This window comes from Chelmon rostratus, chromosome 22 (genome assembly GCF_017976325.1).
Source record: "Chelmon rostratus isolate fCheRos1 chromosome 22, fCheRos1.pri, whole genome shotgun sequence".
NCBI lineage: Eukaryota > Metazoa > Chordata > Actinopteri > Chaetodontiformes > Chaetodontidae > Chelmon > Chelmon rostratus.
Genome location: NC_055679.1, coordinates 13,971,612 through 13,996,192, shown reverse-complemented (window position 1 = coordinate 13,996,192; position 24,581 = coordinate 13,971,612). Strand labels below are relative to the sequence as shown.

General features: G+C 41.3%; 3 protein-coding genes across 6 annotated transcripts; all 3 read right to left on the bottom strand.

Annotated features, from left to right (window-relative positions):
• Nucleotides 1–2,122: 2,122 nt before the first annotated feature.
• On the bottom strand, nt 2,123–8,014 carry LOC121625737 (N-acetyllactosaminide beta-1,3-N-acetylglucosaminyltransferase 3-like). Its single transcript, XM_041963976.1, has 2 exons — nt 7,850–8,014; nt 2,123–4,936 (listed from the first exon to the last, which is right to left on the bottom strand). Exon 2 carries the CDS (start codon nt 4,924–4,926, stop codon nt 3,787–3,789), a length of 1,140 nt encoding a protein of 379 aa, XP_041819910.1. The 5' UTR covers nt 4,927–4,936; nt 7,850–8,014; the 3' UTR covers nt 2,123–3,786.
• A 5,278-nt stretch (nt 8,015–13,292) lies between these two features.
• On the bottom strand, nt 13,293–17,627 carry LOC121625784 (4-galactosyl-N-acetylglucosaminide 3-alpha-L-fucosyltransferase 9-like). Of its 3 annotated transcripts, none has more exons than XM_041964043.1 (3): nt 17,447–17,625; nt 17,111–17,207; nt 13,293–15,163 (listed from the first exon to the last, which is right to left on the bottom strand). In XM_041964043.1, exon 3 carries the CDS (start codon nt 15,154–15,156, stop codon nt 14,044–14,046), a length of 1,113 nt encoding a protein of 370 aa, XP_041819977.1. In that variant the 5' UTR covers nt 15,157–15,163; nt 17,111–17,207; nt 17,447–17,625; the 3' UTR covers nt 13,293–14,043. The 3 variants fall into 3 exon arrangements, with proteins under 3 accessions (XP_041819977.1, XP_041819978.1, XP_041819979.1); XM_041964044.1 differs by having other exon boundaries at nt 17,111–17,202; XM_041964045.1 differs by lacking the exon at nt 17,111–17,207 and having other exon boundaries at nt 17,447–17,627.
• An 819-nt stretch (nt 17,628–18,446) lies between these two features.
• LOC121625783 (4-galactosyl-N-acetylglucosaminide 3-alpha-L-fucosyltransferase 9-like) lies at nt 18,447–23,551 on the bottom strand. Of its 2 annotated transcripts, XM_041964040.1 has the most exons (3): nt 23,314–23,549; nt 23,002–23,158; nt 18,447–20,313 (listed from the first exon to the last, which is right to left on the bottom strand). In XM_041964040.1, exon 3 carries the CDS (start codon nt 20,304–20,306, stop codon nt 19,143–19,145), a length of 1,164 nt encoding a protein of 387 aa, XP_041819974.1. In that variant the 5' UTR covers nt 20,307–20,313; nt 23,002–23,158; nt 23,314–23,549; the 3' UTR covers nt 18,447–19,142. The 2 variants fall into 2 exon arrangements, with proteins under 2 accessions (XP_041819974.1, XP_041819975.1); XM_041964041.1 differs by lacking the exon at nt 23,002–23,158 and having other exon boundaries at nt 23,314–23,551.
• Between the last annotated feature and the right edge of the window lie 1,030 nt (nt 23,552–24,581).

The window sequence follows — 24,581 nt, the reverse complement described above, 5'->3', positions numbered from 1 at the left end:
GTGCGCCCTCGGTCGCAGTTCCTCGGGCCAACCTCCACTCCCCTCTCTCCGCTCTCCTCGAGATACGTTTAAGAACTTGTGTTATCCTTCAAAATGGCGTGCTGAGAGGGATTTCCGGGTAACAGGCAGGAGAAATGAGAAAAGCCCCTTGCGTCTTTGCAAGTATCCTCTGTGGGAGGGACGCACGCCAAAGACGCAAGCGAGGGAAACTTGGACGCAATTGAGGACACTTGTGATGCAGCCTGTTCTGTTCCTCCCTCCTTTGGTTTGGTTTGAACAGGTCTGCAGCTTCCTTACAAAGCTGCTAAACGATGAACCTCATTCTAATACAAAGCAGCTTGACAGACAAACTCTCCGTTACCAAATGTGACCATTTCCTCATTCTGACCACCGCATCCCTCCTTGCACTTCTCACATGCACGGTCACATGGCCACATGCATGTGCTCTCTTTCTGATGCAATCTCCATAATCACCATAGCCCTCAGCCTACTTACTTCTGCGCATTGTGTTAGTCCGCCTCGACTGTACCACCCTGTGATGCATTCTCCCGATTTGCTGAACCCAGAGACCCCACACACCCTGGTGGGCAGGGCTGGACTCCGGCTGTCTGATGTGCAGGGGCGAAAAACAGCATGTGGAGCATCCACATTCCAGGTGCATTCATTTGGGGAGCTTATGTGGCACTGCATTGCGCTTTCTCCACTGGAAGAGTTCAGAAAATGGATTTTACAGTATGGCCTTGATTCAATCGAGTTTTCTATTTGTCTTTAAATGTTCTCATTTAGTTCTGAAGTTACATTGTTTGTCCACACGAGGGCTCCCCATTCCCCTGTTCTCTGGCTCCCTGGAAACCTCATTTACACAGTACACAGATCCAGAACATCACTGCTGAAACACAACCGTCTGCTGTTATTGTTATCAGTAACAGGTTTAGTATTATCACCTGAAATGTTCCCTGAGTACTTTTACTCTTGTGGGAAGTTGTTTTATTTGACCTGTTTTGCAGTCAGTATGCTGCAGGTGAATTATCTGTGGGAGGATTATGCAACATTTCACAAGACTGGCAGTTGTCATCCTTAGAAAGATATTAATCTGGCACGCACTTCTCTATTTGTAGTGTAATACAACTGTAGTAACATATTTTGGATACAAGAGGGCACCACAGTGCTGTCTTCATACAGACTTTCAACACATCCCCACCCTCCCGCTATAAATCCAGTGTAATATATGGGGAGAGCGGTAAGATGCATGGCTGGCAGAAATGATGGGTTGAGAACATCCAGTGTCTTCGGAGGAAAACATCCCTTCAAGTACATCATTAGCTACATGCATCTAATGGCCTGGTCAGAGTTGTGGATTTTGAGAACATGGTGGATGCTAGTAAGTCTGGCTGATAACTAACAAGTTAACCTTAAAGGAATTTCATACAGTCTGACACGTATTATGGCAAAGACGCCCTGTGCTCCTCATCTCTGTTTAATTGTCTTTAATTTGAGGTCAATTGCAACAAACTATTGGTGTTGGACTGTATACAGCTGTGCACAGGGCTATTGCATGTATGTGTACATACATAGATATGCATAAAGACATGCAAGCAGATATTAATCAGTCAATGAAGGATGCTGCTGATCTTAGAGGAAAAAAAGAGTGATGACAGTATCATGATTGGGTATGAAAGGGCCATCCTCGAAAGGCTCAGTCGTTCACAGGCGAGGATGGGGCAGTGTTCATGTTCTGAAACCCAAGCCTTGGCCAGATGAGTTCAGGGCCTCGGTCACATAACTTAGAAACACTCATTTATACATATTCTAATGCCTCCTAATGTGGAACTTCAAATGAAGGCCATTCACATTAATATTCAATTTGGCCTGTCATGACACCACTGTTTGGCTTTCAGTGCTTTCCTTTGCCCCTGGTATCATATATCATCATAATGTATGAAAAAATATGTAATTATGGTGGTAGTAAATATGAAATATGTAAATATGATCAATCAATATTTATTGATTACACATTATGAGATACAGTCTGAAAATAAGTTAAACATTTCCCATATTCACCACTTTGCGAAACACACCTGTATAAAGGATATTACATGGGCTTGGGAACATGTTGTAAAACTTTGTAAAATGATGCAAATGATTGCATTCTGTTTTTTTTTTTTTTCATTTTATGCAGCATCCCAAATGCTTTGGAATGGGGGTTGTACATACTGGAGACCCTTTGTGAAGAGTGTTTGACAGTACTGTAAGTCCTCAAAAACACCTTTTTTTCTTCTTAACAATTCCAACAGTGGTATCTGGTTAAGAAGCACTGATGTAAGGCAGAAAAACAAAACAGCACTCTTTCTGAACATATTGTTCTAACACAAATAAAGATGCACAAGATAACCCCCCCGACCCCCAAATTAAAGAAAACTATTAAGTTATGAACTTAAGACATGAAATTATGTTCTTTACATAATTAATTGAAGAAACCCTGCATAATTATTTTCGAATGTTAATTTCTGTAATATTGTGTACATTATAGCTCTGCACCGTTCACACCTGCAGCTGGGTGTTGTTTGAAAAGTTAAACAATACTGGTGTACAGGTGGACTAGATGTTTGCCTGTACACTGTATAAATACATTTCTAAAATTTATTTATTTACAACAGGAAATATCTGTTTGATCAATAAACAAACACGACTAAGAAGCATTTGTTGCTAACTTTTGGTCATTGGCTGTTTTTGGGACATGTATGTAAAATGCACACGATTCAGCTGGCAGTCAGAATGTATTGTGCATTAATACCCAGCTTTAGTCAAAAATATGAATATTTACTAAAATACTGACACACGAAAATTCTTGTGTACTTTACACACTGTTAGCTTTATGTGATTTTTTTTAAAACATGAACGTGAATTAATTTTCCTCTCAAAATTCTCGGTTTTTGAAAAAATAGGTCCTTCATGTCAAACACATAAGTGCTTTCATACTTGATCACCTGTAGCTAATAGTTAAGCTAATGTTAGCTTCATGAGTTAGTTTAAAATCCTGTCACCAGACTAGATTTCTAACTGTTTTTAGCTGACTAAAGCTGATTGTCCAGTACAGAGCAGACGACGCTAACGTTGCTCCACACTGAGCGCACAGTGGCTGTGTTAGTCATGAACAAAGCTTTCTTATTCGCATGCTGTAGCCGAACCCTACGAAGAAATGCACATTGTATTTCACAGTAACACTGGGTTAAATAACAGCTGTATTTTAAGAGAGTTAGCTGGGCATGCTAATGTTTGCAGTTTAGAGCAGATTAAACACAGTCATTTTTTGGCTCAGGAAATGCTAAAAAAAAAATCCCACACACACTGGCTCAACATGTGGAGAAATCCAAAGCTTGGTTAGCCTGCTGTGCCAATGGTGGATAACCTATGGACAAGCTAGCGGTTTGTCCTTAAACTGTGACGAAGGGTTTTAGGTGGATTGTTCCTTTATCTGCAAACTCCCTGTCAACTCAGCCCTTCATAAGCTGTTGTTAAGCATGATTTATATCTGTGCACAGGTCAATTTCACCCTAATATCGATAGCCATACAAAAAGCAGATCTGTGGTTAATCATTTGTTAGTGCTTTGCATCTATGAGCTCAGATGTAGCCAACCTTGAAGTTTTACCCAACAAACAATGGATGAGGTGATCAGGCATCACATATGCAGTATGTTAGAAAAAAGTCTGTATTTGTATTTGGTGCAGCTAACTATAATGTCAATGTCACTCTTTTGCTATCTTTAAGTTACTGTTTATTGCCGCTAAAGCCTTTTCTCGGAAGGACCACATTTCAGATCTGGATCATGGATTCTGTGCCACATAACATACATGTGGACTGAAAGGAATCTGTGCACCAGTAAAACTTCTTTATAGTAGCAAGGGTCATATCCATCTATTGCACCGGAGGGAATGTACAGTCCCGCTGTTTTCACACCCATATGAGAACCTGGACGAAGTCCTGCTTTGGCCAAACACATCCCCATGTAAACATCATCAATGGGAAGAATGGGGATGGACTGGGACATTTTATATATGACCAAAGCTGTATAGCCAGACAAGAGGAAGCCCCCACCACCACAGTAGGGGGGATATGATTCTGACTCCTGTACCTGAACTGGGATAAAATACTTGCTCCATGATGATCTAATGGGTCCAACATTCTGGATCAGATGGCCAATAAAGAGGTGCTTGCTTCCATCGTTATCCTTGAGGCCTTGGAGATACTCGACCATGTTGTCTGTGTTGGCGAAGACGTCATCATCACCGTTCAGCAGGAAGCGAACGTTCGGACAGTTTCTTTCCATCCATTCCAGGAAGAGAATCTGCTTCAAGGTGAGGTTGTAGAATGTGTCACTGAAGTCCCATTGGAGGATATCTCTGTGCTCACGTTGCTCCAGCTCGAGCAGTTTGTTCAGCCTCGTTTTCTCAAAACCAGAACCCGTCGTTCCCGAGATGAAGAGCCTTCGGATCCGCACACCGTTGTATAATCGGTCCTCAGCCCAGGTTTTGCGCAGCACCTCTCTGCGATCGTAGTTTGCAGGAGAGCTTTTAATGACCAACAGAAGGAAGATGTCTGCTGATTTATCAGCTCCTCCACATTTGTCAGGAAGGTCCAGCAGCATGGGGAAATGGCGACAGTGTCGATAGTACAGAAAGTCTTTTATACTATCAGGAAGAGAGCTGAAGTTTGCGGCTTTTGCAGCAGATGTATTTAGTTGACATCCTGGCCAGGAGTATACATAGGAGCTGTTCTTGGTGGGTTGTCTTCTTTGAGTGTCACCCTCTCTCACATTTGCATAGAGGTGACTGCTTTTGAGGTCAATAAAATCTTTACAGAGGAGGAAGACCAACAGACCAAGAGATGCTGACAGCAATAACGTTCTTGCTCTGATGTTTCTCATCCTTGAAACTCTGCAGTGACAAAACAAAACACAGTTTTTTTAATAGAACATCTCAGTATGACTTAATTTGATTTGATATGTACACTACCTGGCCGGTGCAAAGTAAATGAGCTGCTGGTAAAAGAACATACTGCATAATACCATGATAACAAGACCCAGATAATTTGTCAGGAGTTCGCAGATCAAACCAAACGTAAAAGATGATTGAATATTGGACTTGAATTTGACAAATCAAAAAGTCTGATTCCAAAAAGTCAGTTGTTTCTTATTTGCTATTTCATCAGGCTCAAGTTTAATCAAACACAATAAATTTAATCATCATAATTATGGCTAAGCAGGCAATCACAAGGAAACTATAGTGTCATTGTTCAATCTTATGGATATCTTTCAGTTGTCATGAAGGGATATTATTATTCTTGTACATTCATTTCTTGCCATTTTAGTGTGGGGGTCTATGGGAATTGATTTGCTTTTGGAGCCAGCCTCAAGTGGCAGTTTGAGGAACTGCTGTTTTTCATTACATACTTTAAGTATATTAAGCTAAAAGTACTTCTGTACTTTTACTTGAGTATGATTTTGAATTCCGGACTTTTACTTGTAACTGAGTATTTTTTGTTGAATCAGTACTTTGAGTATTTACTCCAACACTGTTAAGTCATAATTAGAAAAAAGAATAACTGAGAAATGATCTGAAAATTTTATAAGAACTTCTGCTAGGAAACTCGATAAAAACATCTAGTATATATTTTGCACACACACACACACAAAAACATAGCTTACAGTTAAGAAGTTACTTTATAGTTTATTTATTTGGATTTCCACTTGCTGTCATCAACACAGCAGGTTTGTTTCCAAGAGTAACAAGACAGGTGAGATCTCAATTCTCTCCAGAAATGAAAATATATTGAGAGTTTTAGCTAAACTTAAAAAGCATGTTAGGGTCAAAATAAGATAAGTGCCTTTGTTCTTCCCCTGCTGGAGGTAGAAAAAAAAGCACAGCAGTGTTTCTCATATTCTCTGAGGTCTCCCACGTATGAAATGGATTCATACTTCCCTGAAAAACTGGTTAAATTGACAGATATTGTGACCCCTAAAGACCCCTTTCAGTTAGTGATCAATCAGGAAGCAGTGAAATGATTACAATTTCTCAGATTTCCTATTTCTACGAGACTTGCATCCTGGTCCACAGCAGTGTGACGTTATCCTTTTTGATAACAGCCTTTGAGCTTCCAGCCCTGAAGTAACACTGCTGTGTGAATATGGCCTCCTGTGTCACAGAAATAACTGTCAAATCTCTTATATTATCCTTCTCTTATGTATATTTCAGACCACAGGTAGGTCCACACCTATGCAAAACCTGCATGTTCAACTCATGTTTAGGGAATAAACAAGCTTCCCAGCAACAAAGGACTCTCTGACTGGAATTATCTCCATAGTGTAACAACCCAAACCAGTTTTGTGAGGTTAGGCTTCCTCATAGCCTGACATTTCTTGCAATCAGCAAGCTGTTGTCTTCCCCACAAGCTGCTCGTGATGTCACAGCCTGTAAGGGCGTGGCATGCAAGTTTCTGTGAAATAGCACTGATTGGGACGAATCTTTCCTACTATGTCCAGCGTTCATGGAGAGAGTAGACGATGCAAACGTCCTTTTGCCTTCATAGTAGACATGCAAAACCAGTGCCTTTGATGATGAGGCAAGAATGTGACTGCAAGGTGTTTTGCATGTAACTCCAATCATCTTTTAGCAGTCTGCATGTGGTGACTGTATAGGTCTACTAAGCTTTCTACCTGTAGCCACCAGTTTGCTCCTTCACTGCTCAGACCGCGGACAACAAAGCCATTCATAGACCTTCATATTTGGTATTTACTCTCACGGTAGCTACATTGATGTTTGTAGTACTCTATGACTTCAGTATGTACAGGAACCCCCTGTCTAAATTTGGCATCAATCAAGGCTTGCCTTATGAAATTACATGCGTTCAGCTGTATCATCTCCTACTCGGCCAGGCTTTATTTTGCACTTCTTTTATTTTTGGGTTGTGTCACAATATCTTCTGCAAAAGAATAATTTTATACGAGAACCATTTCATATGCGGGAGACCTCAGAGGATATAAAAAACTCAACGTTTGGAGTCCCTTGCCACTAGCCTAGGCTGTCCTACATACAGTCAGCTGCGGAGGACAGATACTGGTAAACCCTAAATATAACCCGGTACAGACTCACATTGAAATATCATGTTTTGCTATTTTTGGTGGGATATTTTCTGCGTTTCTACTGTCTGGAGAAGTGTGAAACAAGCAAGCATAATATTTAAGAAGGTGTGAATGGGATGTTTGGAGGGGCGCCAGGAAAATAACAGTGCACATCATTCTCTATTAGACCTCGTGTTAGCTGATGTGGTTTTGATATCATCATGGTGGTGTTTGCAAGGAGTCACTGACAGACGTGCGAAAACACCCATTTGAGCCACTCCACCTGGTCCTGGCGTTCAGTCCAGACAACTGAAATCCAAACTGGCTACAAGGCTACCAAAGCCCCTTTAATGACCAGAGGACAGGGGCTCAAGCTATTTTTAAAACTAATCTACCGGCGTACAGGTAGTGACTCTACCTTACTTATCTGTTGCTTCCTATCACCTGCGCCCTTTGATCATAGCCGACATTAACGACTGAAACAGCAGCCTGAATGACAGAGAAATGATAAAAGTTGATAAAAAGAAAAGATGAGCGATCAGAGATTACTGACCTAACGTTAACTCCCCGCTGCCTCTGATCAGCATCCAAGCTCTATATCTTCCACTTTTTATCAAACAAGGCTTCCTCTTTGAGATCTTAATCAGCGCGTCGGCATTTATTTTACCAGCTGGTTGCTTAGTAACTTTACCCCTCACATAATCTCCTGTTGGTGTAGATGTTAACTTACCGGCAGGTTTGTGACACAAACTCGGTGAGAAAGCGGAAGTTTCAGGCGCTGTGCGGGGTCCAAACACTGAAGACACAGTCCCGGATCGACAGCTCACTGTCCTGTGACTCACACAATCCTGCAACGTACCTGCGCTGCAGGTCTAGTCGGGAAAAAGATGCATTCTGCGGCACACCCGCTACACGTTAAATGGTTACGGTTTGCATCTACCATGCTCGTCTGCGGAACCAGCCCCTCCCTGACACACCCATCCAGAGGCTGAAGCAATAATGATTGGACTTTAATTTCAGTGATATATATTTGCTTAATAGAAACATGACACTCATGTGTAGAGAGGGCTGCACATGTAGAAAAGATGCAGATGTGTTCAGTGCAGCGAGCAAGAGATGTTTGACGAGAGATGATTAACTTTCAGACTGTTAGAGCTGATAAATCTTTAACTTATTCCATCATCAGGGGCCTTTGAGGCAGAGCTGAAACTGTAATAAGAAACACAGCAACAATCTTACCTTGGAGCAGAAAATCACTGTGCATTACGGGATGCTTCTTCGTGCATAAAAATGTGTTGTTCATATCTTTAAATAGTCAATTGCACAGACAACTGTGGGAATCTATTTGAAAGAGGATGCCGACGCTTGACGAGAGCCTGTTCTGTGGATATTTAATTGTAATATTTCCAAACAACAATATGGCCCATCAGATGCCAATTAACAGACAGGTAGATGAGGGGTCAGAAAAAAAAACTTCTCCTGCCTGTCTGGCTCCTTTCCTGGTGAGTGACACTCTCTCAAACGGGATAAACTGATCAGCAGCTCGGTCTATATGTGACTTTCTTAACACCATTACCAGTCTTAGTCTCCTCTATGAGAATGGAGATTGGTTTGCCGTAGGAGCTTCATAAAGGGTGGTTGTCCCCATGAGACGTGGAGGGAGTCTGAACGTTAACGTTTGTGGCCTTTTATTGACTGTTTTCTGTTTTACAGGTTGTTCTGTTGATATGACGACACAATTGTACGTCTGGCTAACCAGTTGGATTTTTTTTCGTAACAGGAACAAGCTGTTGCCCTCCGTTCACACTGTCCATATGTCAGGTACATGTAAAATAGAAAAGCAGTGAAGGAATAATTTAAAGCCTAGAAAAATTTTCACATGAAACTTGAAAGTGATAATAAAAAGGTTAAAATTTGGGGTTAGATCATCTTCTAACATACAAACAGGCGTTATCAACCAGTTGGTAAATAGAGAGCTGCGATAAATGATCTCCAAGTCAGAGGAAGATAAAGAATAAGATTATCCTCTGCTCAGCATCCACCCAAAACCTGAAGTTTAAGTGCTGCTGTGGTCAATAAAAAATAGTGGCGCAAACTTTCCTTCACTTGTATTATTTTATCTTTAGTCATCAATATGATTTTTACTTCAATCTTTACTTTTTGATGATTGAATATTAATATCCCTCCTCTCCCTGCAAACAAAAGATGATCAAAATGAAAAAAATGATCAAAATGTTCAACCTGGACCAAAACACCAGCAACAAGACTCTATCATCCGTATGCGTCTGCGTATCTGGGGATGTGAAAGGTGGATCACCGTATTTTCCGTGCATGAAGATGCCTATGCAGTGTTTTAGAGGACAATTACTACACAGAAAGTGTGAGGCAGTTGATCCCAGGCGTTTTTGGATGAAGATGCACAGTGAATGGTGATGTTTTTTTTGGCTGTGTAAAGTTTAAATTACAGTCGCCCAGATTGGTGTGTACCAAACTACTGAAGTCCGTGGACTTCTGAGAGAAACTGGTGCTGGTGGCATAGGATCCCACGCTGGATGACCCGTGCGTTATTGCGCATTGCTTTGAAATTGCGCAGCGCTTTTTTAAAACGAGACAGAACGTCAAACCGGTCCTGATGCCTTCAGGTGGCTGTGAAAAAAGCGACCATAATAGAAAGATGTCATACATCCACATACTGTGAACCAACGATACCGGTAAAGCCTTAATCGGACCCTGAACAATCCGTCTTTTAAATATTGTCTAACATTAAAGGAGGCTTTCGTGTGACTTCGGAGAGGTGTGTGCTGGCACGTCACCGTCGAACAATGCCAGGAATATAACAGCGCATACCACCTTCTTTATTTGCGCAGATCCACTGATATGCCTGGCCAACTCTTGTTGAGCCACCCCACCCCGTGCTGACATGTACAGTTAAAACAACCGATGACAGAGTTTCCCAAAACGAAATGTCGTTGTCTTCTATCGCCTGTGACTCACACAACCGCGCAGCGTCTGAAAGTATACGCGGCAGGTCAAGCCAGTATAGCTGCATGCCGACGCACATCCACGGTACAGGTTCTTTGTATCTGCGAATAACTGACGAGCCCCGCTCTGGCACGCCCATCCAGACAATGCAACTGATTAGGCTTTTGTTTCATTGATATTGATGGTAATTTTAACTTGGAATCCGTTAGAGATTGATAAGATAACTGCAAATGATTCCATCATAAGAGGCCATTGAGGCAGAGCTTGAACTGCAATGAGAAACACAGTAGAGAAGCACAATATCATATCTTTAAATAACCAAAACTGTTTTCTTTGACAGACGAAGAAGTGTGTTGACAAGCCCAGTGTTATAACTGATGATTGATTCTGCAGCCAAGATGAGAAATTTTAAGATATTTAATTGTTAATATTTAATTTTAAATCATAAATCATTGCTTATTTTTTCAAATATTTCTGATATATAAAAATCACCAAAAATTAATGTTGAATGAAAAGGCTTCATGATTAAATTCCAAAAAATGTTGACTCTGGGTTTTAAATGTTAACAAATTAAGTTGCATCAAATTAATGCCAGTTTGGTCCAGCTTGAATATATTTAGAAAACTACTTCATTTTGAAATGAAAATATATTTAATTATTCATGCTGCTTCACAAGCTCAATTGCAAAATTGCAGTTAAGGCTTAGAAGCAAACAAAACAAACATACTGCGTAGTATGTCTTCCCTGCAGTCCTGTCCAGCCATGCAGACAGGTTTTGAGCCATGTATCTTTGAGAAACATATAATGTTTCAACAGTATTGACAATGGAAACAAAACTTCAACCACCTCCATTGTACTAGAGTTGGCAGCAGCAATGGAAGAGTATATACAAAGTGATTATTTAGTTACTGTATTATTAACAGACAAAGAGGCTTTGTGAACAGAGTTGTAAATAAAATAACCCTGTGACAGATCACTGAGGGCAAATTTCTTTGACTCTTCCGCTTACAAAATGCAGTTTTGTCCTTTGGGTAACCTTTGTGAGGATTGCATTACTACAATAAGTTCACAGTATATAAATATGAAGCAGTTGGTCAACTATGTGCACACACACAGCACAGAGGGTTACTGTTGCTGCAGACTAAATGATAAAACAAAAAGCCACAATATGTAGAATTTCAATTGTGAAATTTGTCTTTCAAATGACTCTGATGGCAATTGCTAAAATTCAACGTTGAAAACATCCAGGAAGACATATTATTGCAGGCACTCGTTCAAGTAACTGTAAAATACATCCGTCAGTGGCAATATTAGGACTGGTTAGGTTTAATCACCAAAACTACTAGGCTAGGTTTAGGAATCAAAAGTACTGAACTAGGTTTTCGTCAACAAAACTACTTGGGTTTAGGCACCAAAATATTTGCAAAACGGGAATATGTGATGTAGTGATTAAGGCTGAAATGTGTAAAGTTAAAAAAGCCATTTCAGTTCATAGTATAGTAATATTAATATTACAGTGTTACAGTTATTTTATCAGTTTATCGTGGTTTTTGCCTGTTAGTCCGGATGTCAGCTGTTGGTATAGATCTGTTGTACCTGAAAACATCAGCTCAGGCCCATCAGAGAGCTCTCTTGGCAGACAGTCTATGGACAGAAAGTGGCCACTGCACACACTCTTTACCTCCAAATACTATTTATTCTTTATTCTCACGCTGCTGGTTTAATGGTAGTGAAATACTTGAAATTTTGACCAGTCTGAATCAAATGAAACCACACTGATTATCACATAGCACTAACATTCAGCTTGGATTAAAACCAACAGTTAAAATAAAAGTGCTGATTGATCTGAGATGGTGTGAACATGCTCTTCTCGCCACAAGAAAAAGGAAGACAAACCACTGAAACTTTCTCTGATTGTGCCTCGACTACAGTCCCCCAGCTCGCTGCAGGAATGCTCGGCGCTCACTGGACATGGTTTTCCTCTGCAGTGCAGGTGTATTCAGCGAAAGCTCCTGTCTGCTGGAGTTTAATGTCTATGGGTAAACACAGAGGTCGTGTTATCTGTTGCATCAAACCTGTGACTGTTGCATCAGCAAAAAAAAAAAAAAAAAAAGTATGTGATGAACAAACATCTAACAGATGCTGCTGATTGAACATGCTATTCCATTTGTTGTTAAGAGCTGCCTGCATGGGGGGCTGTGGATAACTAATTATTCTTGTTGTCATCGCCATCTTTGGGCCAACTTGGAATATTTCAGTACAAACGTCAGACCATGAGGAAAGATGGACGCCAGAGATGTACAATTGGTAAATAACCCTGAAATTTACATCTGCAGTGTAAAAACCTGTTGGTGGTCATCAGATATGTGAGATACGCAAGTTAAATTGAACCTAAATTTGCTAGGAAATACAGTCCAATCACTTTTTTGAATCAAAATTTCTATTACTTTAAGAAGAAAAAATATTTAGAATTCACATTGTTTTCATGTGCAATTCAAAGTTGAACCATTCTTCACAAGGCAATATTATTTTTTTATACTATTTTGTATATGATGTAGATATATAATGCTGATTTGAATTTGTATTCTTTTTATTGTCTATTTGTTCTTTTTCTACCTCTCCTTTTTATTCTTGCTGTCTGTAACAAGTAAATTTCCCCAGCATGGGATCAGTAAAGTTTTATCTTATCTTATCTTATCTTATCTTATCTTATCTTATCTTATCTTATCTTATCTTATCTTATCTTAAATGCTAGCTTTTAGGCTGAATAAATGTAGGTGTTGTTTATGAAGGATAATTTAAACTGAACTGGACATTTTGGGGTTATTGCTGCCATGAACAGTAGCGAGAGGCATGTCTCTCCAGTGTAACGTTGTGATTAACAATTACTCTTAAATCAGTATTTTGTTATTTTACAGTGATTCCATTACTTACTCTATAGAGGAGATGGCGGGAGAGATTCCAGCTTGGTGCTCATGTCAAGTTTATTTCCTGTTTCATGACTAGACTTTCAGATCGACCAGAAGAAGCTGATTGTTGAAGTGTGGCTGCACCTGCTGAGTGACCATCCTCATTCAGAGAGCTTTGGGTAATCACGCTCGTGTCCATTTCCACAGAGAAACATGATCGTTAATACTCGAGTCAAACACTGGCTGACTTGTTACACCTTTTGAAACACAACTCCAAACCAGTCTGGCCGATCACCAGCAGAGGGTGTACTTAGACTGTATTATCAGCAGCAGAGCCAGTCCTTTCATAAAAACATGATATTCCAGACAGAAACACTTGGATGAATTGATGGCTGACTTGCACAAATGTAGTTTTCGTTACAGTTCCCTTCAAAACATGACGATTTGTTACAGAAAAGAAATAAAACCCATAAAATCTTGTTTCTTCTGACTCTTGAGGTCCATTTTCTGTGATGGAAAATGAGCAATTCTTCTTCTTCTCTTACAAAACCAACTAATTAAAAATGTTTGTGCACCATAAATGATTGATTTGCAGAATGTACAATTAGAGATGACATAACAAAAAAAAAAAAAAGCATGCTGGATTTTATTTCTTCCCTTTGCTCATCTCAAGCCATGTGGACAGGTTTGGAGATGTGTGTCTTAGAGAAATAATGTTTCAACACCATGAACAATGAAAACAAAATTCCACCCACCTCCACTGTGTTGGGGTTACAGCAGCCATGTGAAGGTATGTCCAAAGCAATGGAAAGAATATCATTATATGACGTTTGTGAACGGAGTGATACCTTGAATAAACTCATAACAGATCACAGTGACCAAATTTCTTCTGTGTCCCGTACAAAATGCAGAATTGTCCCCAAACAACTGTAATAAGAATATTATGAAAACCATAACCACAACATATGAAACATAAAGCACTGTGTTTCACTGACCTGTGAAGCCACATGCAAACAAAAATGTTTTTTCTCTGCTAACCCCAGTACCATTTGTTGAGATTATGAAAAACTTGGTATCCTCTGTGATTTTGTAAGTAGCCGCAAGTTTTGCAAGCATGTTCTCTGCCAAACGCAGACATTTTCACTTTAAACCTTCTCCTCCAGTTAAAGTATCTCATGTACTTAGAATTGTTTTGGTCAAGGTAAATGAGCCTCTCTGCCAGCTCCTTTGGAGTAGAAAAGTCATTGACATGAATGAAAGAATCTCCCGGGATATGGTCCTCATAATTTTGTCTTGAAGGGCCCAGAACTACTGGCACAGTTCCTAAACTCATAGGTCTGTATAACTTCTCTGTGATATAGTCTTTGTATATGGAGTTTTCAAAGGAGAGATAGAATTTACAACTAGAAACTATCTTCGAATACTCTTGTTTAGTGAGATCTTTGTCAAATTCCCTTCCATAAGTATGAATCATGACATGATTTTTCATTTCATTGTAGAACTGAACTCTTTTATAGTTCGGCTTCCAGTTGCTCACAACCCAGCAGACCAACTTGTCCTTTGCTGGCAATTTGAAACTCTCATCTTCAGGTGTCACTGGCACCAGATGCCCATAAGGCACAGGAATATTTGAATCAAGCCGATAATTGCATGTCAAATTGAAAAAGTGATTGACCTCAGGGATTGGATCCGAGTTTGCAGGCGACTCCATATTTTGCCACACCCATTTCTGAAACCAGGGACGCGTCTCTTTGGGTAAGCTTGTTAGATTTCCATGAATGTCCCTGTGGTGGAAGATAACCCCGTGGGCTTTGTGGTACAGTGACTTGTCATCTGTCAGGTGGCATCTTTCGATATTAAAAGTTCGGCAGCTGAGATTAAATTTGTGGCCAAATGGCCACATCCAGATCAATACAATAGTATCAGGCTCAGTGTCCACTGCTGCAGTCTGGACCATCTGGGTGTCATTGTGATCTGGATTAACTGTAGAACAGGAATGACTGCCTCTCTCCATGTAAGTATGAAAAGTGGGGAACTTGATTTCAAGGTTGTAGTATGTGCAGAAAAGAACCACAAAACCCAACACCAACAGGCTGCTGAAGACAAACTGGCGCAGAGAGGTCCACTGGCAGGCTGAGGAGGACATGGCTCACCTTTGGAGAGAGAATAGATCTGTTGATTATAGACAGAACATTTGATATGACAATAAACTGTTGTGTCTGCTTGGAAGAAGTGGTGTGCAATCAGGTAACCATTTAAACACAGGTAGTTACTGCAATTACAGTCATAAAAGTTTGACTTCAAAAGGCCAAAAGTAATTTGAAATCACAAAGTCAAGTTACATCATTTACTAAGACTATAATTGTTTTTTTTAATCATTACAGGCTCTTCTGTATACCTGACTACACAATGGCACATCTGCTTATGTTACTGGATGTTTTTTCTTTCCACTTTAGGTTGTGTGATGCAGTATTACTACCTCCCATGCAGTAACAGAGAAGCTCTCATTTGCAAGCTGTTGCCCTCTGCACATCCTGTGCACACAATACACACTAACATGCTAGTATGCATAAAAGATTGAACATGTGTCAGAGAGGTGAAACAGAAAAGCAGCAAAGTAACGACTCAAAGATCGGTTACAGTTCAGTCCAAAAATCCCTTTTCTTTAGCAATAGCAATAGTGTTTTGAGATTTTCTGGATAGATGGCGATTTAAAGCCTCCTCATGACTCTGTGCAATTAAGAAGGCAAACCTATTGTTCAGATTTCCAGAGAGAAACGTGGTGAAAACACAGAACAAAACAAAAACGCACACTTGTTTCCTGTCCGCTACAATCAAATTTACGCAAAACAATTTAGAGCCATGCTCTTTTTATCGCAGCCGTATCTCGCAGTTGTATAAACTTCAAGGTGTAGTCGCCCCGGTTTGGTTTGTACAAAACCCATGAAGTCTGTGGACTTCTGAAAGAAACTGGTGCTTGTGGCATATGATTGAATGTATGTGTCCACGCTGGATGACGCGTGCGTAATTGCGCATTGCTTTGAAAATGCGCACCACCTCTTCAAACGAGGCAGAATGTCAAACCGGTCCTGCTGCTTTCAGGTGGCTGTGAAAATGCAACAATAATACAAAGCTTGCACACATCGTACAGGGAGCTCTGGAGGGAAGATACTGGTGCGAAAGACACAGATTTAAGATGACCTTTATGTGAGTTTGGAGAGGCGTGTCCCTGGGCGCAACCGACAGACTGTGCCATTAAACAAAGAGCCAAGGTTTTGCTTGTTTGCGTAACGGGTGTGCGTGACCAACACACCCCGCTGAGCCGGTCCACTCCGCGTTCCATGCCGAAATAAATGCGGCATGGACGCGGCGCAACACGTCTGCCGCCGTATGACCGCGTCAACCGAGGCTGCGACACTGACCAGGAAAGCCGCGCACTCGCCGGTGGACACGGTGTTCCTCGTCTCTACCGTGGCGTGTGTGTTTTAGTTTCTGGCGCTTGCACGGCCCTCCAACAGGTAAAAAGTGAAAAAAACAACCACAAAAAATGGTTAAAATGAACAAATCCTGCATTGCGAACTGCATGTGCACACAGTGACACCGAGCATGTGGGAAACACTGTTCACGCCGCTCACGGGAGGGATGCAAATTTGTTGGGAGTGGGAGGTCCTCGGCCACGGTGCCTGGTGGGAGTGGGGTCGCAGACACACACGCGGGGACACGGCCATATTTCACTGAAGGCATAAGCACGGACCGGGTGAGGTCGATCGTTGGAGCTGGATAAACACACGGATTAAATTAGCAATCTGACCGGTTTTACAAGGACGCAAGGGACGAGCTGTGAAAGGAAAGCGGGGCAGCGGGTGATCGACCGTCCGCCTCACGATTTCTTTTCGTTTCGCCTCTCGATCACAACCTTCCAATCTCCTGAGAAAGCACGACTGAGACGCAACCACACGCATCCGCAAAGTCTGAAGACGCTGTGCTCCGTCGCGCTCAAGGACTCATCCCGTCCACACACACACACACACACACACACACACACACACACACACATGAAACTACCACTTACACCACTCAAATTACTGAATGACTCTTACTGGAAGTTTTCTGTTGAGAGTTTCTCTTACTATCTGTTGCTTCCTGTCACCTGCGCAGTTTCATAGCTGACAGCAGAGACTGACACGGAAACCTGAACTTGAAACAGAGAATGATAAAAGTTAGTAAAAGAGAAGAAAAGATGAGCGATCAGAGGTTATTAATCTAACGTTAACTCCCCGCTGACTCTGATCAGCATCCAAACTCTTTCCACATTGTATCAAACAAGGCTTCCTCCTTGAGGTCTTAATCAGCCTGAAGCCATTTATTTTACCAGCCGGTTGCTTAATAAACTTTATCCCTCACGTATTTTCCTGTAGGTGTAGATGTTAACTTACCCGCAGGTCTGTGACACAAACTAGGTGAGAAAGCGGAAGGTTCAGGCGCTGTGCTGGGTCCAAACACTGAAGACACAGTCCCAAAACTCACCGCCGGACCTGGTGAAGCCAGGAAAATGATGCATTCCGCGGCGCATCCGCTTTGCACGTGTTTTATGTAGACAAAGCGTTCCTGTTTTCGTTTACCTGTAAGTTCTGTTTAAACTGACCAGCCCATCTCCGACACACCCACCCAAAAACTGAAACAATAATCATCCGACTTTAGTTCCATTGATATATTTGCTTAATAGAAACATGACACTCATGCGTAGAGAGGGCTGCACATGTAGAAAAGATGCAGATGTGTTCAGTGCAGCGAGCAAGAGATGTTTCATATGATTAACTTTCAGACTTTTAGAGCTGATAAAACTTTAACTTATCTATCATAAGAGGCCTTTGAGGCAGAGCTGAAACTGTTATAAGAAACACAGCAACAGTCTCACCTCGAAGCAGAAAAGCATTGCGCATTATGGGATGTTCCTTTGACAGACACAAAGTGTGCTGACGAGCCCGCAATATTGACATGTATTTAAATGATTGGACATGATTGATGTGAAATATCAGAGTGTGTGATATTGAAAGGCTTCAGTGATGTGAGGTGAACAGAATTTCTTCTTCTTCTCTTTGTCTCTGTCTCTTTGCAGACTTTGCTGAGGCAAAGGTGAGGATTGCACAGACAACCATGGGAATCTATTTAATAGAGGATGCTGATGCTGACTAGAGCCTGTTGAAGATTCTGCTGCCAGATTTGACATATTTAAATATTTAATTGTACTATTTCAAAGCAGCCAATCAGGCCCTCTATGAGGCCCTCTCAGATGCCATATAACAGACAGGAAGAATTCTCCCACCTCTTTGGCCACCTGTCTAATAAGTGACACTCTCCCAAAGTATAGGAAGTATAAGAGAGTATTAAGAGTTACTCCATCACAACAAAACAAACCTGGAGATCAAATTGAGTTGATAAAAATAGCTTTAATTTGTGATAAAATCACATGGACAGACAAATGGAAACAAGATTCACAGTTCAGTTGTAATTTCTGAGATATAAAAGTCACTGAAAACTGAATGTGTGACGTCATGGAAAACAAAAATCAGGGTGGAAATAAAATGAGAAATTCAATTCTTGATTGCTGATTCTTAATACAAACACTTCATGATAAAAAAAAGTAGATCTGGGTTTTAAAATGACAAGACATGAATCACATTTTTGAAATCAATGCCACGTGGTTCCGTTTGGTCCAATCTAAATATATTTACAAGACCACTTCATTTTAAAATTAATTAATTACATAGCTACTTGTTGATTGACTTAATGATTTACAATTACAGGTTAAATAACAAAAAACACACACAAAAAAAAAACACAGAAAAACAAACGTACAGCCTATCATGTCTTCCGTCATCTCTAGCCATGCAGACAGGTTTTGAGATATGTATCTCTGAGAAACACGTATTGTTTCAACACTATGAACAATGAAACAACATTCCATCCACCTCCATTGTGTTGGAGGTGGCAGCAAATTATTGTGATGGCATTTTGTTTGTAGAAAATGGACGAAATTCAGGTGGAATTGCTGACATCTACGTGTCGCTGTGAGAGTTTTATTGACAGCATCCCAGGCTGAAATGTAACTTGGCAAATGTTATTTCTCAGCTAACCCCAGTACCATTTGTTGAGATCATGAAAAGCCTGGTATCCTCTGTGGTTTTGTAAGTAGCCGCAAGTTTTGCAAGCATGTTCTCTGCCAAACGCAGACAATTTCACTTGAAACCTGCTTGTCCAGTCTAAGTATCTCATGTACTCAGAATTGTTTTGGTCAAGGTAAATGAGCCTCTCTGCCAGCTCCTTTGGAGTAGAAAAGTCATTGACATGAATGAAAGAATCTCCTGGGACATAGTCCTCATAATTTTGTCTTGAAGGGCCCAGAACTACTGGTACAGTTCCTAATCTCATAGGTCTGTATAACTTCTCTGTGATATAGTCTTTGTATATGGAGTTTTCAAAGGAGAGATAGAATTTACAACTAGAAACTATCTTCAAATACTCTTCATCACTTAGACGATGGCCAAATGCGTTTCCATAAGTATGAATCTCCACATGATTTTTCATTTCATTGTAGAACTGAACTCTTTTATAGTTCGAGTTCCAGTTGCTCACAACCCAGCAGACCAGCTTGTCCTTTGCTGGCAATTTGAAACTCTCATCTTCAGGTGTCACTGGCACCAGATGCCCATAAGGCACAGGAATATTTGAATCAAGCCGATAATTGCATGTCAAGTTGAACGAGTGATTAAGCTCAGAGATTGGAGCTGAGTTTGCAGGCGACTCCATATTTGACCACACCCATTTCTGAAACCAGGGACGCGGCTCTTTTGGTAAACTTGCTGGATTAATGTCCCTGTGGTGGAAGAGGACCCCATGGGCTTTGTGGTACAGAGATTTGTCATCTGTCACTTGGCATCTTTCAATATTATAAATACTGCAGCTGAGATCAAACCTTTGGCCAAATGGCCACATCCAGATCAGTAAAATAGTATCAGGCTCAGTGTCCACTGCTGCAGTCTGGATCTTCTGGTTGTCGTTGTGATCTGGATTAATGTGCAACTCTGTGGAGCAGTTTGAGTTCTGGATCTGTGGTCCCTCTGCACACACAACTGTAGGACAGGAATGATTGCCTCTCTCCATGTAAATGTCAAAAGTGGGGAACTTGATGTCAGGCTTGTAGTATGTGCAGAAAAGAACCACAAAGCCCAACACCAACAGGCTGCTGATGACAAATGGGCGCAGAAAAGTCCACTGGCAGGCTGAGGAGGACATGGCTCACCTTTGGAGAGAGAGTAGATTCATTCATTATACACAGAACATTTGATATGACAATAAACTGTGGTGTCTGCTTGGAAATAGTGGTGTGTTATCAGGTAATCATTTAAACACAGGTACTTACTGCAATTACAGTCATAAAAGTTTGACTGCAATAGGCCAAAAGTAATTTAATATCACAAAGTCGCAGTAAAGCTACATCATTTACTGGGACTATCATTGTAATCGCCACAACATTTATGGAGTGAACTGAAGGCTGACTGTGCAAGGAGGTTATTGCGATCCATATTGGCGTTTATTATCAAGGGCGACCTCTAGTGGTCGCAGTAATTATGACGGAAGTAAAGGAGGACGCCAGGAGGCCTTCAAGGAGGAAGAGAGTTCGCATGAAGGCGAAGCTGGGGTGGACGGTTGGGTCAAACGAGTGCAGGATTTTCATGTTTTCACGCAGTTTCCGTCTCTGCTGACAGTGAACGGCGGGTCACCGTATTTTCCCTGCAGAGCGAATCGGAGTTCACATCTCAGAGGACAATAATTCATGCAGTTTCAGTGAAGTTGCCAGAAACTTTGCAGCGCAGCAAACCTCGTTTTCATGGTTTAGTTTTATTGCCTGGAATTTATTTTCCTTGAACGATTTCATGGAATTCAATGAATAATCGAATTAACTCAAACATCAACTAATTTGTATTAGTTAAACCTTCATGAAAATGCTTTAAATAAAGCAACATTAAAACGTGAAAAACTGAAAAAGGCCTCATGAATCTGATTCAAGTTGCCTCATTTATTGTTCTGATTTCCGGAGAGAAATGCAGCAGTGCCTCTGCTCCACCTCGCCGTATTTATCACAGCCATTTCTCTGCCGGGAATAAAAACATGCTCCAGGAGGTGTTTTTCGAGACCTGTTAGAAAGGGGAGGGCACCACAAGTAACGCACATGATTACATGATGAAGAACTTCCGAAAAACACTCTCTATGTGCACAGGCTATAATTAAAATACTTTTATAGAATGGCTGGGATATTTCAACGTTTCAGTGTGAAAAAAAGAGCAAGTGATCACGTGATTTTGGACAGGTGTGTCCCGGGGTGTCAAATAACACAGCGCGTATCGCTTTTCCATATTCCGGCGCAAGGCCAGCGCGCCCATCTGAGCCACTCCGCTCGGGCCGAAACCTGCAGGGCCCGGCCTCGTGTGACGGAGGCGGGGCGGAGGGCCTGCTCCACGGACTCTGTCACTGTAGCGTGTTGCGTCGTTTCCCTGAGTGAAACCGGTTAGGTGGGTCATGCAATACCTTTTAAACGTCAGCCATTAGCCTCATGGCTCTGTCCCTATGCCTGTCTTTGTGACACACACCCGACACTGACACCGTGGCAGGATCTTCCTCCTGCGGGCGACATCCACAGTATTTTTCCACAGAGATCACCGGCCTCACAGATTGTATATGGAGTTTTTCCATAATGCAATAGGTTATGCAGGGGTTTGAGGCGCAAACTATGTTAACTCATACTGAAATAATAACCGAGTTCGTTTCAACGATACAGTCATGGATACATATTGATGTGATTTATTTTAATGTGCAGTGTAAAAAAAAAAAAACACTAGGTTGCTCTGCTGCATTGCCTCTGGTGCGATGTGGTCTTTGTTTTAATTATATGAACACAGTTCTATGCAGTTTTACCTGTTGCAGGTAAACGCAGAGAAACAAAGCGTATGCGCCACGGAGATGCGCCACACAAGCGTAAAAATAGGCCTGTCTTGTATTTATATTTTTCCACAAGGTGTGCGCAGCCGTTTTGGAGAAAAACTGGTCATAAAGTGTCTGTTTATTTTCGTTAAATTAAACTAGACAGGACAGGAGTCGAGCTTATTCGCAGTTGGAGCTTTTATTATTATTTGTTGCTTCGTGTCACCTGCGCCCTTTGATAACAGCTGACAGCAGAGACTGAAACAGTAGCCTGGATGACAGAGAAATGCTAAAAGTTAATAGTAAAAAAGAAAATGTTGGCAGCTCAGTGCAACTGTCAACTAAAAGTATTTCTGGCAGACCATGGCGCTGTAACAGTTACAGCCTCCAGTCAGGTATGAGCGCATGGCGCGGCACCCTTAGTTTAATTATCAAATGACAGCCTATAATCAAAACCCTGGATAAGCAACACTGTGCTGCTTTAAGACTCCGAGCTGTCGCTAAAGACATTAAGTGACACTGAGGTAATGGACACTGGCATGAAATGGTTCAGAAAAGTTCCTCAGTCAGACTTTTTAGACATTTCCAAGGTCCAAATTTCGATTTTTGCTGCTAGACCGCACTTTTACGCAGACGACTCTGGTACCCCATCTCTGAGTCAAGCCATTCATGAGCGTCAGGTAGCATTTCAACAGCTTCGAGTCTCACTACCTGGGCTCAAGTAGTTCTTAATGCAATTTCCTGTTAAATAGTGACTCAGCGGAAGAAGATGGAACTAAGGACGTGTTTTTATTTTCAACAACAGGCTTGTTTTAACATGTTAGTCAGGAAGAAAATGTGTTGTGCAGACTATTTTGTCAGTGTTTTGGATTGTGGCGATGTTATCTATAATGCATGCTGCCTCTTGTACACTCCACCGTTTACCAGCTCTGGTGCCTTTATGATTCGGCTGGCTGCCACTAAATCTACGGAGACAAATTCATTTTTGTGTTTGCGTCCAAGGCCATACCGGGTAGACTCTCCTCGTCTATGTGTAACCTCCTGAAGCAGACCGCCGGCAGTCTTCAGCTTCGCTCCACCTGGTGACTTTCTGAGCAGGTCTCATGGGTCGACACTGAGCTGGGACTAAAGCCTTCTCCTACTTGGCTCCCTGGACTTGGAATAATCTGCAGATCAAACTTCCTGTTAATCTCGTTTTACTTGCATAGTTGTGGATTCAGTCTCTTCCTTGCGCGTTCGATGTTCGTATTTATGTTTTATTTCTACCGAAAAGAGACTTCCTGGTTCAATGAAAACAACAAATACAACGATCTGAACTTACCCAAAGGCGCACAAACTCGGTGAAATAGTTGAGGTTTGACAGCGCTGTGCTGCGTTCAAGCACTGAAGACACAATCTCGAAGAGAAAATTCCTCGTCCTGCTGCCCTTTATGAGTCACACAAACCTTTGTCGAAGGTGCGCTGCAGGTGTAGCCAGCACGGCGACATTCCGCCGCTCAGCCGCTGCACAGGTTCAATTCAGCCGAAGCCGATCCTGTCCGACTGTGAATGAAGATCTAGATTGACCAGTCCCTATCTGACACACCCATTCAGAGCCCGAAGCACAAAATATTGGACTTTAATTTCGTTGATATAACGGCTGAATAGAAGTATGACAGCGATGTGTGGAGAGGGTTACACACCAGTTTACCTTTCAAACTGTTGGAGGTCGATAAAACGTCAACTTATTCCATCATAAGAGGCCATTGAGGCAGAGCTAAAACTGTAATAAGAAACAGAGCAACAATCTCCGCTTGAAGTAGAAAGCGCTGTGCATTATGGGATGTTTCTTTGCTGATAAAAATGTGTTGTTCATATCTTTAAATTGCCGAAACTGTTTCCTTTGACAGACAGAAAGTGTGCTTGAGCCCCCAATATTTACATGCATTTAAATAACGGACAGAATTTCTTCTTTTGTCTCTGCCTCTTTGCAGACTTTGTGCAATCCTCATCTTTGCCTCTTCAGACAACCACGGGAATCAATTTGAAAGAGGATGCTGATGCTGACTTTCATTTTGACCACCTGTCTGGCAAGTGACTCCTCCTCTTAATAAGCACAATATACTGTGTGTTCAAAGTAAAAGTGTATTAAGAGAATACCAAAAAACTACTGCAGTCAGTAGGTAAATTATTAACTTCTACATGACAATAAGATGCAGTTTACTGGCTGCCACATGGTTCAGTTTGGTCCAATCTAAATATATTTACTACATCACTTCATTTTAAAATTAATTAGTTACATATTGGTTGACTTAATGATTTGAAAAATGTACAATTACAGATTAAACAAAAAACAACCAAAACCCAAACATACAGCATATTATGTCTACCGTGCAGACAGGTTTTGAGATATGTATCTCTGAGAAACACATTGTTTCAATACTGTGAACAATGAAACAACATTCCATCCACCTCCATTGTGCTGGAGGTGGCAGCAGCCATGAACAGCCTTTACAAAGAAATTAATATAATTATGTTACAAAGAGCAATACAGTGATACCTGTAATAACCTTGCTACAGATCACAGCAGACAACATTCTTCAGTGTCCC